This window comes from Pelodiscus sinensis, chromosome 2 (assembly GCF_049634645.1).
Source record: "Pelodiscus sinensis isolate JC-2024 chromosome 2, ASM4963464v1, whole genome shotgun sequence".
In the NCBI taxonomy this organism is placed as follows: domain Eukaryota; kingdom Metazoa; phylum Chordata; order Testudines; family Trionychidae; genus Pelodiscus; species Pelodiscus sinensis.
The window spans coordinates 40,305,853-40,317,022 of record NC_134712.1 but is presented as its reverse complement, the minus strand read 5'-3'; the positions used below and the strand labels follow the sequence as shown (position 1 = coordinate 40,317,022).

Sequence of the window (11,170 nt, the reverse complement as noted above, 5' to 3'; positions counted from 1 at the left end):
TTATATTTTAAAATAATTTCTCCGCAGTATTTACAACTTAAATATTGCAACATTCTGCTAAATACAAGAACTCAAGTAAAAGCAAGTCCTAGCTGTGTGAAATGCAGAAAAGTAAACAGAATAAATTATGAAACTTTGATTTTAAAATTGTTTAAAATGTTAGGAATTAGATGTCACAAGGTTTTTGAAGTCTGTGCTTACCATGTTCAAGTTATATGTTTTATTATGAAAGATCACATTACATGTCCACAAATCTGCTTACAAATTAGAAAAAAGGAGAAAAAGCTGGTAAAAAGAACAGTATAATGCTTATTTACTACCATCTTAGGTAAAAAAAAAAAAAACCATGAAATTAATAAGTCAGATGAACATTAAACACAATTAAGCACCAAAGATAATGTATATCACCACAAAAATATGTCCTGACAAAGTAGTTTATGGATCAAATTTGACCTTCAGAAAGAATGAACTGTTCAAGTAACAAAGTGCTCAGGCTAAGGTAAACATCTTCCATTTTCTTTCAAGTGGGATCAGACCTTCAAAGGAACAGCTTTTGCCCCAGTGCTCATGGGTGAGAAAGGAGGAGAGAAAAGGGGAAATTGTTGTGTAGTATACGTATAAATCAAATCTAAACTCATTTGTTGATTTTAAAATAGTCAAACAAGATTACCTAGCAAACTAAACATTCAGAATGTTTAAAATTTAATTAGCACCATCATTTTTAATAAACATGATTAAGTCTATTCCTACTAAGATGTATGAGCTTACACCCTTCATACGCCATAGCTCAATTTAGTTGGAAATAAAAAGAACATGAATAACTTCATCTTCCTTCCTCCTTCAAATGTGATATACTACATTATCAATTTTGTGGTCAAGTATGATTTGACTTATGAATTCCTGAGGCAACACTGAGTCAGCATGAAAGGGTGTCCCTTGGTTTAAGAAAGAATGCTGCTGGCGAACAAAGGGGCTCAATTGCATCTCAATGCATTAATAACTGGTGTCCCGCTGCATCAGACTATGCGGATTGTTGTTTTGTCTGCAAAATGGAGATCTCTTTAACTGAAAAGGAAAATGATGATGGGTTATGTTCATTTGTAAGATTGTCACTACTGCTTAATTCATATAAAGGGGTTCACTTCCCTCAATGTCAATAAGACACAGACCCAAGCTAAAAACAAGACCACATTTATTCAATACAGACATGTTAATTAAGACAAGTCCTGTAAACCAGGAACACAATTCAAACACTCCGCTACGAAGTGTATATATTTGACAACAGCCAGCATCTTTTCAATCCAGCCATTGAGGTTTTGTTTTGTTTTTTTAAAGTTGTTTAGCTACCATATGTGAACAATGTATCTTAGTCTTCACTCACACTTCACAATGATCAGTTCAGCTGCTTTCCAACTTTGAGATTCACATTTAAAACGCTCTGTAGTTACAATGAGAAAAGTGTAGAAAAGAAACCCAGAAAGGGAAAGGAACACGCACCTCCCAATAAGGTATTTTAGACTTATTGCAAATGGCTCCTGTGAGACCACCAGAGAAAGACAAATTTAATCCCGTGTAGCGAGACAGACTCCAAGCCTGGAACACGCTGGCAGTTGGAATAGCAGGGAAGGGGTGTGAAAAGACAAACAGCCTTCTCTCTGTCCATCCTCCTGGAAAGAGCCCCCGAGCGCCGGAGCAATGGCAGTGGTAATAGCAGGAGGGACAGGGACTGGTGGGGTTCTTAGAGAGCTTGCTGTAATATGACCCTGTTTCTGAGAATCCCACTGGTAGGAGGAGCTCTTGGAAAACGAGGGGGGAAAAAAGAGCACAACAACAACTCTGATCGGGCAACGTGCACGTCCTCAGGAGACTCCCAGTGGTTACAAAACACAGGGCTGGCCCACAGTACAGTCAAAACACGCTAAGATAGGGTTACTATCTCCAAACGGCTGGTGAAAACAACACCACGATGCGTGCGCTGTGTGGATGCGCCTATGGGGGACTGCAAACAGTGACCTTGGGGCAGAGGAAGAGGAGCCACGCGATTTTAAACCCGCCACCCAAACCTACCTCCCCGCCGCCCCGTTCGAGTGCCGCTTCCCTCTACAACACTAATACAGAGGACCCCTTTCCAAAACAATGTGAGGCCGGGACTGGTCCATCTGGGTGGTCCCTTCCCCCGCCCCGATACACAGCAGCGAGTTGAGGGAACCTGCATATTCGCGGGGTAAGCTCGGTGAAAGGGTGTGTGTGTGTATGTGTATGGGGAGGTGTCCCTGATTTCTCCACCCCCACGAGCGACCTCTTCATAGAGACGTACAGCGCCTCGGAGCTAGCACCATCTTTATACAGAATAGCCGGACCCCCGCCACGGGGTCTCACTGTCAATAAAGAGTCTGATTCAAGTACGTGGGAGCCCTCCCCAGATCCGCCTCTTCGCCGACAGCTGGCCTCTGCCAGGAGGGAGCCCTGCCTGGCCCCCTCCCGCAAGCAACGTCCGGATCCCGTCGCTGGACTCGGCGCCACTGTCTCTCGGCAACTCGCGGGGCTATTGCAGAGGTTGCAAGGTTGCTGCTTCCCCCTCGCCGCTACCGCCGGTGGTAGCTGTGGCCACGGCCGCCGCCGCCAGCTGCAGGCGCCTGACTGCCTCCTTGATGAGGTTCCCGGAGAGGATGAGCTGCTGCAGGAGCCGATGCGGATCCTCCTCTTCGCCGGCGGCTTCCCCGTGCCCCGGCCGCTTCCTCCTGCGGGAGGCGCTCCGCAGCCAGCCGCGGCCGCACAGCTGTTTGGCCACCCTCTGGCTGGCCTTGCCCGGGCGCTGGGGCTCGACAGGCTGGTGCGGCTGCAAGGGAGCCGGGGCCAGGAAACCGCTGCCGCGGGGGGCGTAGGGCGCGACGCGTCCCCGGGCACTAGCGGGCTGAGGGTGCTTGGGGCCGCGGGGAGCCGGGGCCCGCTGGGCGCTTAACTGCAGCACCTCGCCCAGCTTGGCCACCAGCGCGTCCACCTCCTTGGAACCCGCCTGCCCCACGGCGACCGAGCGCTCCAGCAGCAGGAAGCGCTCCCCGGGCAGGCACGGCATCTCGGCCGGCTCCTCACGCCGCGGCGGTGCAACCCCGACTCGCAGCAGCCTGCTGCTGGGCTTGGTTTGTAAACAATGGGTGACGCGAAGCCCCGGGAACGTCCCACCGCCCTGAGCGGGGGGAGCGGGCAAGACCAGAGGCGAGGGCGGGGGGCAGCAGGCGCGCGCATGGAGCTGCCGCGGCCGAGCTCCCACGTCCCCTCTAGGGCCCCTGCATCCGCCTGTCCCAAAGGCGGCGAGAAGCGGTGGGCGAGGGTGAATGCGCCTTTCCCTCGCGATCCGCTCCCCCCTCGCTTCTCAGTATATGGGCTCGTCCGCTTTCAAACCCCGCACCCGGAGGGACGGGGCGGGGCTTCTCCGTCTGACCGGTAGGAGGAGTGTGATGGGAAGGGGGCGCGAGAGAGTGAGGACGGAGTGGGCGGGGGCGCAGGCCATCTTACAGGGTGGAAAGGGGGAGGGGAGGGGAGGGGGGAACGGAACCTGTTTCCTGAGGCGTCTTTGGGCGGCGCGCGCTGGGGCTGCGCGCAGGACGGTTGCCCAGCCTGTGCGGGCGCAAGGTAACGTGCCCGTTTGCCGTGCAGCTGCTGGCGCGTTTGGCTGTAGTGGGGACTGGTGGGCGGCACCAGCCATTGATTTTTTTTAATCGCTAGTTTCATTCAGACCCGTTCAAACTGTGTTACCTATGGTGCTGGGATTGAACCCAGTAACCTTGTCCCTTCCTGGACTCCATGACCTCGTGAGGTCTCTTCCAGCCCTAGGATTCTATGAGTCTTCGGGTCCTTTCCTGTATCCTGGCTGCACCAGGCAGAAGTATCTTCACCACGCTTCTCTGGCCAGCTACAGCTAACACAGATCAGGGCAGCATTCGCACAGCAGCATATTTTCTGGCATAACCCTATCAGGCCTATCGGCCTTTCCACACCCAGCACACTAAACATCTGTGTTTGAATCAGTACATTCTGGGGAAATCTGGGCAGCTCTCCCTTAATTCTCTCCCCAGCTACTAATGCCAGGGAAAAAGAGGTGGTTGTCGTAGTGCACTTTGGGATGTCCAGTGACTTGGGAAAGGGACAATCCAGGGATATGATTAGATGGTATCATCTAACAAATGTGTATTAGAATCTGAGAGCCATGTATATGGAAACCCCTAGTATGTATAGACACAAACTGCTTGGTTTAGAAACTGTTGCCACCTTTCACACTGTAAATAAGCACCCAGACTTTCATAATAAGCCAAAAATCAAGCTCTCATTTCAAAACAAGATCAAAACAAGCCAATCCTTAAAAGAACGCCAACACTGTATGTGACTAGATCTCTCCCGGGATGCCATCTGGAACTGTGGTCTTTTCTGTCCTAGGTTGGAGGTTATCAGAAATTACCACTACTAGCCATTCTATTAAAAAGATGCTATAACTGATGCCTCCTGGCTTTACATTCATGTTTCTGGTCTGTTTCTCTTCCTTTTAGAACTGGACCTTTATGTATATTTGTTTACATTTTCAAAGAACAGCTTTTTCTCATATTTTAATTTGTTTTTATTATTTAACTTAATTCCCAGAGCTCTCTGGCTGGGGATGTTGTATGAATGTTTTATATGCAAATAGTTTAATTATGTTGCAAGTTCTAAATTTTGCCTTTTAGTCTACCATAATTATGTAGGCTAATCTGTCAGTTCGCGGGGACACATTTTATGCCAGAGTATAAAAGGTAATCACATGCTTTACCTTCTTTATTAATACAGGTTCAACCTCTCTAATCCAGGACTCTCTGGTCTGGCAACATCTGTTGTCCTGAATCATTTTAGTTAGCCAGATGTTCACTTATCATAGTTGTGCCAAGTTTCCCATGGTCCCATAAAGTTTGTTTACAGTCACCAGTCCTGGCTCTCAGTTTTCTGATTTACCTCTCTAATTTAGCTCTAATTTACCCCTAAATGTCTTCTAAGAGCTCAGTAAGCAGTGGAAGTGTTGGTAATGCTGCTAGACAATATTGACCTTCTGTGGTTTGGAAAATTCTCTGGTACAGCACCAGTCAGGCCCAAGAGTTGAGAGGTTCAACCTGTACTAAAGGGCTGTGTCTACACTGGCATGAATTTCCGGAACTGCTTAAAACGGAATACTATTCCGTTTTCAATTTTTCCGGAAAAGGAGCGTCTACATTGGCAGGCTGCTTTTCCAGAAAAGCCCTTTTTCCGGAAAAGCGTCTGTGGCCAATGTAGACACGCTTTTCCGGAAAAGAGCCCCGATCACCATTTTCGCGATCGGGGCTTTTTTCCGGAAAAGACTACTGGGCTGTCTACACTGGCCCTTTTCTGGAACAGTGTTCCGGAATAAGGACTTATTCCTGAGCGGGAGCAGAATAGTTTTTCCGGAATAGCGGCTGATTTTGTACAGTAGAGCATCGTTGCTTTTCCGGAAATTCAAGGGCCAGTGTAGACAGCTCACAGCTTATTCCGGAAAAGCGGCTGATTTTCCGGAATAAGTGGCCCAGTGTAGACACAGCCCAGAAGTAAGCATATGCTGTGATTTCTGACTTTCACACCCACTTAGTGCAAAAAAGAAACTCAAATCCTTGTTAAGCCCCTGTAAATCGATGTAATGTAAGGTACAGAAGTGGGAGACTTCTATCAGATATGTGGACAATACATCTCTTTTCCTACTACCAGTCCTTTCTGCCTAGAAAGCAATGTAGTCTTTCCCCTGCTTGCTAAGAATCTCTCCTGCTGTGGTGAGTGACTCCCTTCCTTTCCTAGCTTTAGTCTTGGGCTGCCAGGTGAAAAGTTCTGTCAACTCAAGTGCATTGCTCAGATGTGTGAAAAATTCATCACCTGAGTGGCATAGTTAAGACACGGATGCACCACAGTGGAGCAACTGCAGCTGTAGCAATGTAAGTATAGACCTTGTATTTATTCCAAATTCCAGTACTTGGCTGGAGTCTGCTCTGACTGAACATCATATCACTACAGTTTCCATGTAATCATTATAGGGAAAGCACCTGATTCCTCTTAGCTCTGCCTCTTTCAGTAATCAGGGTTGCCCAGCCCCAGACCCTCCAGTCCGTACAGTGCAAGCCACTGTAAGATATAATACTGTTAACTAGAAAGATAAACTGGTACCTGATCACCATTTGAGAGTAGATTTTTTTTTAAGTTTTTGGTAAAAGTATTTTATTTGTTGCTTGCTGAGAATACTTGGTATGTCTCAGCCCTGACTGACACAGTCTTTTTGGTTCTTCTGGCATTCACCAGGCCAAAACTCCTTGCCTTCTGGTCATTTGGTCCTTCCATATTCTCAAGGGCAAGCCTTTCCTCTCCCTCTCTGAGGACTCAGTTGTCAAAATCTCCCTCACCTGCTAAGACAAACCCCCAGCACTGATCCCTTAGTGCCAAAAATCCTTCCATGTGCCCTTAATTGAGCTACTGAACTTCTAAAACTCCCACAACCTCTAACAGCCAAAGAGTTGGATAAATTTCCTTTTACAGCTCATCAGCCCTGATTACTCAGCTACAGAGATTACTGTTTGGCAAGGATTGTCAAGGTGCCTTGCACAACATTCCCTGCTAACCTAGGAGAGAAAACAGGACTGGGAACACAACTTTCAGATCTCTCAGTGATGGACTAAATCACGAGTAAATCCGGTTACTTACGTGTCTTTTGTTTACTCGCATAATTGAGTCACTTGCAGCTGTCCTAAAAGGTCTGGATATAAATTGTTTACAGTGATATGAAATGATGGACTGTTGTGATGCATCTTGTGTGATTGTGTAGGTTTTCTATAAAATTTTATAGTGTTCTCTTTAGGTTCTCCCTTGTCATGTATTAAAATATAGAAATAGGACTATGTAGAGCTTAAAACTAAATATTGCAGGACAGAAGTCCCACAGATTTTTGCTGAAATCTCTGCTAAAAATCCTACAGATATAAGAGAAAATACATTTTGTCAGAATTCCCTGACAAGTTATTCACACTTACAATTATACCTTCACTCAATGATTAAGCAGATATTTCCCTTGACAGTTCTGTTAAATCAAACCTATCTACAATGAATACACTAGAAACACCACAATCAATATGCAAGTGTATAATGATGATGAGAAACCTGTCTCTCAGTATTTAGGTTAAAAAATGTTTTAATTGTAACGAGAAAAGAATTGTTTCAAGTTGTATACCGAGAGTCTAATCCAACTCCGCTAAATCAAAGGGACTTTGATAAGGCTGCTGCAAGCCTCCTCCATTTAAATCCCTCTTCAAAACACTCTTTCAACATTAATCCACCATACAAAGAAGAATGTTATTTTAAAAAATTACAGTGCGTGATATCTGATTATTATCAGGTATATTCTGTATCTGAACTGTGTTTTCTAATTTAGAGTATGAACCTGCTCTTGCTGAAATCTGCAGAAGCATGATTCAGGCAATTTGATTGTAAGCTCCTTGGAGTTGCTGTTATAGTTACGGGGTTTGCTGCATCTCTGTACAGTTCTCGGTCTCTCTGAGTGTATTGCCTCCGGTGTCAGGCCTTGTATCTCTCCTGGGGTGAATTCTATAGTTCTCCCATCTTAGACCAGACCCAAAGCAACTGTAACATGTAAGTCAGCCATCCTTAGCAGGCTCAAGTAGGTTTGGCAACTGTGGTTCTTCCCTTCAGGAGTGTTTGACCAGTGGCATCCATTGACAAAACAGCCTTTTTCAAAGCAAAGCATTTTATATTTAAAAGTAGGAGCAAAGCAAAAGAGAAGGCAAGATTTTAACAATAATCTTCACATCTGTCTTACTTAAAGTCTTACTACCCCGTTACCTAACCCTTGTCTTCACTGACCAGGAGATGGATGAGGGTCGATTTAGTGGGTCTAGTAAGGTCCTATTAAAACTACCTCTGATCAGACTCCTGTCAACTCTGCTACTCCATTGGGTCACAGAAGTAAGGGAAGTCAATGGGAGAGTTTTTCCTGTCGACCCCCTGCAGTGGGAAGGCTACACAAATTTGAACTGAGGTACGTCAACTTCAGCTGCACTATTTACATAGTTGGAGTAATGTACTTTAGTCTGACTTTGCCCCCTAGTGTAGGCCTAGCTCAGTGGTCCCCAGCGCGGTGCCCACAGGTGCCATGGTGCCCACCGGGGCATTTATGTGCGCCCGCCGAAACATCTGGGCTGGCCCCGCCCCCGGTGCACGTCACATGCATGGTGCCAGCCCCGGGCGCATGGGCGGCCCCTGCTCCAGGCACGCGGCACATGCGCGGTGCTGGCCCAGGGCATGTGGGCGGCCCCTGCTCTGGGCATGCGGCACATGCACGGTGCCGGCCCTGGTCTCAGGGCGCGTGGGCGGCCCCTACCCCCCGGCGTGCGGCACATGTGCAGTGCCAATCCCAGGTGCAGGGCGCGTGGGCAGCCCCTGCCCCAGGCGCGCGGCACATGCGTGGTACCAGCCCTGGATTCAGGGCGCGTGGGCAGCCCCTACCCCTGGCGCACGGTGCATGTGTGGCCCCACCCCCGGAAGTGCGGTGTGTGAACATCCCTGCCCCTGGGCGCCCAGCAGCCACCAAAATTTGGGGACCACTGGCCTAGCTTCTTCAGAGGCATCCAGTGAATGCTTGTGTGTCATTTTGATCTTCTTGTGTTTCAAGATCTCTTTCTGCCCTGGCATTGTCTCTTATCTTAACAATCCTTAAGTCATTTCTCTGTGAACACTTATTGTGAGCAGTTCTTTGCCCTTCCTGTTTCTTTTTTCCATACAGTCCCCTATTGCACCAAAACAATATATTTGTAAATTAAACAACTGAATAACTTGCTCAGCATACAGTATTAATACATTCCAGAGCCATTCTACTTCTGTCACTGGCACTGCAACAAGGTCTTTCTCTATGTTTTGAGTAGAGCTAATCTCACTGTTAACAGGTAGTGATTCTTTTAGATTCAAAAGAATTGTCTCTTCTGTGTGTGTGTGGTTTTTTTTAGCACCCTACATTGAACGAGGCCTTTGGGCTTTATCATAATATAAATATTAATGATTAATAGCAAGCAGGTCATAGTGTTTATCCTCTTCATAAGTGCATAATCCCAGGTCTGTAGATAGCTGAGCTTCTGCTGAATACTGACTGTAACACTGCTCAGCTGTGTCCTGTGTAGAGGTCTGAAGTGCTATGAGATCCAGAATCTGGTTCCAATTCTTCCTATTGCACTCTCGCTAAGGTTATAAATAAATATACTTTCTCTTGGAGAGATTAATTCATTTGGAATAACCCTGTATCCTGTTCCTTCCTGTTAGTGTCATTACAATTAAAATCAACAAAATAAAAACCTCACAAAACTGCTGATAATAAAACTGTCTTGCTTTTATAACTGAACAGCATCTTTTCTGTTCCTCTGAATGAGCCCCTCAATAACCTCTATTTCCATCAGGTTGGGACAGACAAGTGCTTTTCACAACTACCATGGTACACTGATGTCAACACATCACCCTTTTTTGCTGCTGAAAGGACATGACAGTTGCAATGGAGGTGCATGGCTCCATAGGTAAGTTTTTCATTTAAAGCAGAGATTCAACTTCTTTGTTTTGTAAAAAACACAGCGTATCTTCCCCAGACTTACAAAACTTATTCTTTGAGGACAGAATTAGTTTTCTGAGAATTTACAAATAATCCATTAATTTATCTATTTATTTTGTGGTAGTAGCTTCTTTTTCTGGGCCCTTGCTAATTGTTGTACAAGCACATACAGTTCATGCCTGTAAGGTATGCCTTAACTGCAGAGGTAACTGGAATGAACCTAGCTGGAATAAGAACTGCCACTCTGCAAAATAACACTCAAGTTGCTGCCTACTTATTGGTGCTGTATTCACTTGCATGTGTTGCTAAAACTTCTGAGGGCATATTCCTTGGTCCCTAGTGCTGCAGTAAACCGAGATATTCAGATTTATTTCCCTTTGGATTGTAGGAGAATTTGTCTGTGAGGGAATTCTGTAATGGCATTGGAGGACTAATGGACTTAAGTGCTGCTATTTGTCCATACTATGGAGTGGTTTTGTGAGCAGGTGATGAATTGTGATCTCTAAAGTTTTAATCTATAATCCCTCTTGGGCTATCTAACATGAGGTAAAGGCACCATCAGTCTAGTTAACAGTTTTTGTATATGGAGGGGACTCAAGTTATGGACAACTCATGAATTATAACTCAAGTTTACTTTTCAATGAAGAGTTCATAGTCTTTGCCCGAAGAGTTCACAGTCTAAGGACCTGTTTGCAAAATGTATTCAAAACTTATTAAAAAATGGGTCTGTTAGCACAGTTCTCTATCCACAGTGTGGAGGATACGAAGGGTGCATCTACACTGCACTCTTACCTTGAAATAAGCTACGCAATTTGAGGTACACAAATTGCTTAGCTTATTTCAAGTCAATTTCAAAATTGCTTATTTTGACATTTGGCGCTGTCTACACAACACTTATTTGGAAATAACCTGCTATTCTGAAACATCCCTTACTCCTTGTGGAATGAGGTTTACGAGGACATAGGAATAGCGAGCTCATTATATTTCAATGTAACGGGTGCGCTCAAAAGATGTGGAATAACTATTTCGGCATATCGTATCCTGAAATAGAGCTGCAGTGTAGATGTAGCCTAAAGGTTAACAACTCTAAGGCAGTTTCTCCAACACAAAAACTCACAACTAATGAGCCAATTAATTGAACAGTTGATATTAATTTTCATTATAATCTTCCTCTGAAAGCATATACTAGATCACATCTTCAGTAGGTAGGTCATCACTTAAGTTATGCATGATCAGCAGCATGAGTCTATATATTTCAGCCATTTTTCTTATTTGCACTTCTCAAAAATTTACCCACACAATCAATGTTAAAATGCATCTTTTTAAAATTAGGTTTTAATTGAATGCTGCACTTTGGGAGGAAATCTCTACTGATTTAGCCAGTGTTTTACTGTTGTTCCACCATGGCACTGTTTACAGCTTTCACTTACCATGTAGTTGATTATATTCTGTGGTGGGGCTTTGTTATGGTAGTGTAAGACCTGGCAGATAAACTGCCTTTAAACCAGGGCTACTCAACTTTGGAAGCCCTGGAGGCCACAGTGAT

General features: G+C 45.5%; 3 protein-coding genes across 5 annotated transcripts in view; 2 read left to right on the top strand and 1 right to left on the bottom strand.

Annotated features, from left to right (window-relative positions):
- Positions 1-1,175: 1,175 nt before the first annotated feature.
- Positions 1,176-3,137, bottom strand: LOC142826993 (GSK-3-binding protein-like). Its single transcript, XM_075920370.1, has one exon. It carries the CDS (start codon positions 3,074-3,076, stop codon positions 2,546-2,548), a length of 531 nt encoding a protein of 176 aa, XP_075776485.1. The 5' UTR covers positions 3,077-3,137; the 3' UTR covers positions 1,176-2,545.
- LOC102450114 (uncharacterized) overlaps positions 3,128-11,170 on the top strand; it is a 52,861-nt gene continuing 44,818 nt past the window's right edge. For all 3 annotated transcript variants that reach the window (XM_075920368.1, XM_075920364.1, XM_075920366.1), the window contains exon 1: positions 3,128-3,444. The gene's annotated coding sequence lies outside the window, so the exon portion shown is untranslated. The remainder of the gene's footprint in view (positions 3,445-11,170) is intronic.
- Positions 3,510-11,170, top strand: part of DPY19L4 (dpy-19 like 4) — a 200,474-nt gene continuing 192,813 nt past the window's right edge. Inside the window, exons 1-2 of the mRNA XM_075920362.1 lie at positions 3,510-3,633; positions 9,479-9,592. The gene's annotated coding sequence lies outside the window, so the exon portion shown is untranslated. The remainder of the gene's footprint in view (positions 3,634-9,478; positions 9,593-11,170) is intronic.

Excerpts from the sequence above, each read along its gene's own strand:
- LOC142826993 (XM_075920370.1), bottom strand. The coding sequence starts at position 3,076 with ATGCCGTGCCTGCCCGGGGAGCGCTTCCTGCTGCTGGAGCGCTCGGTC.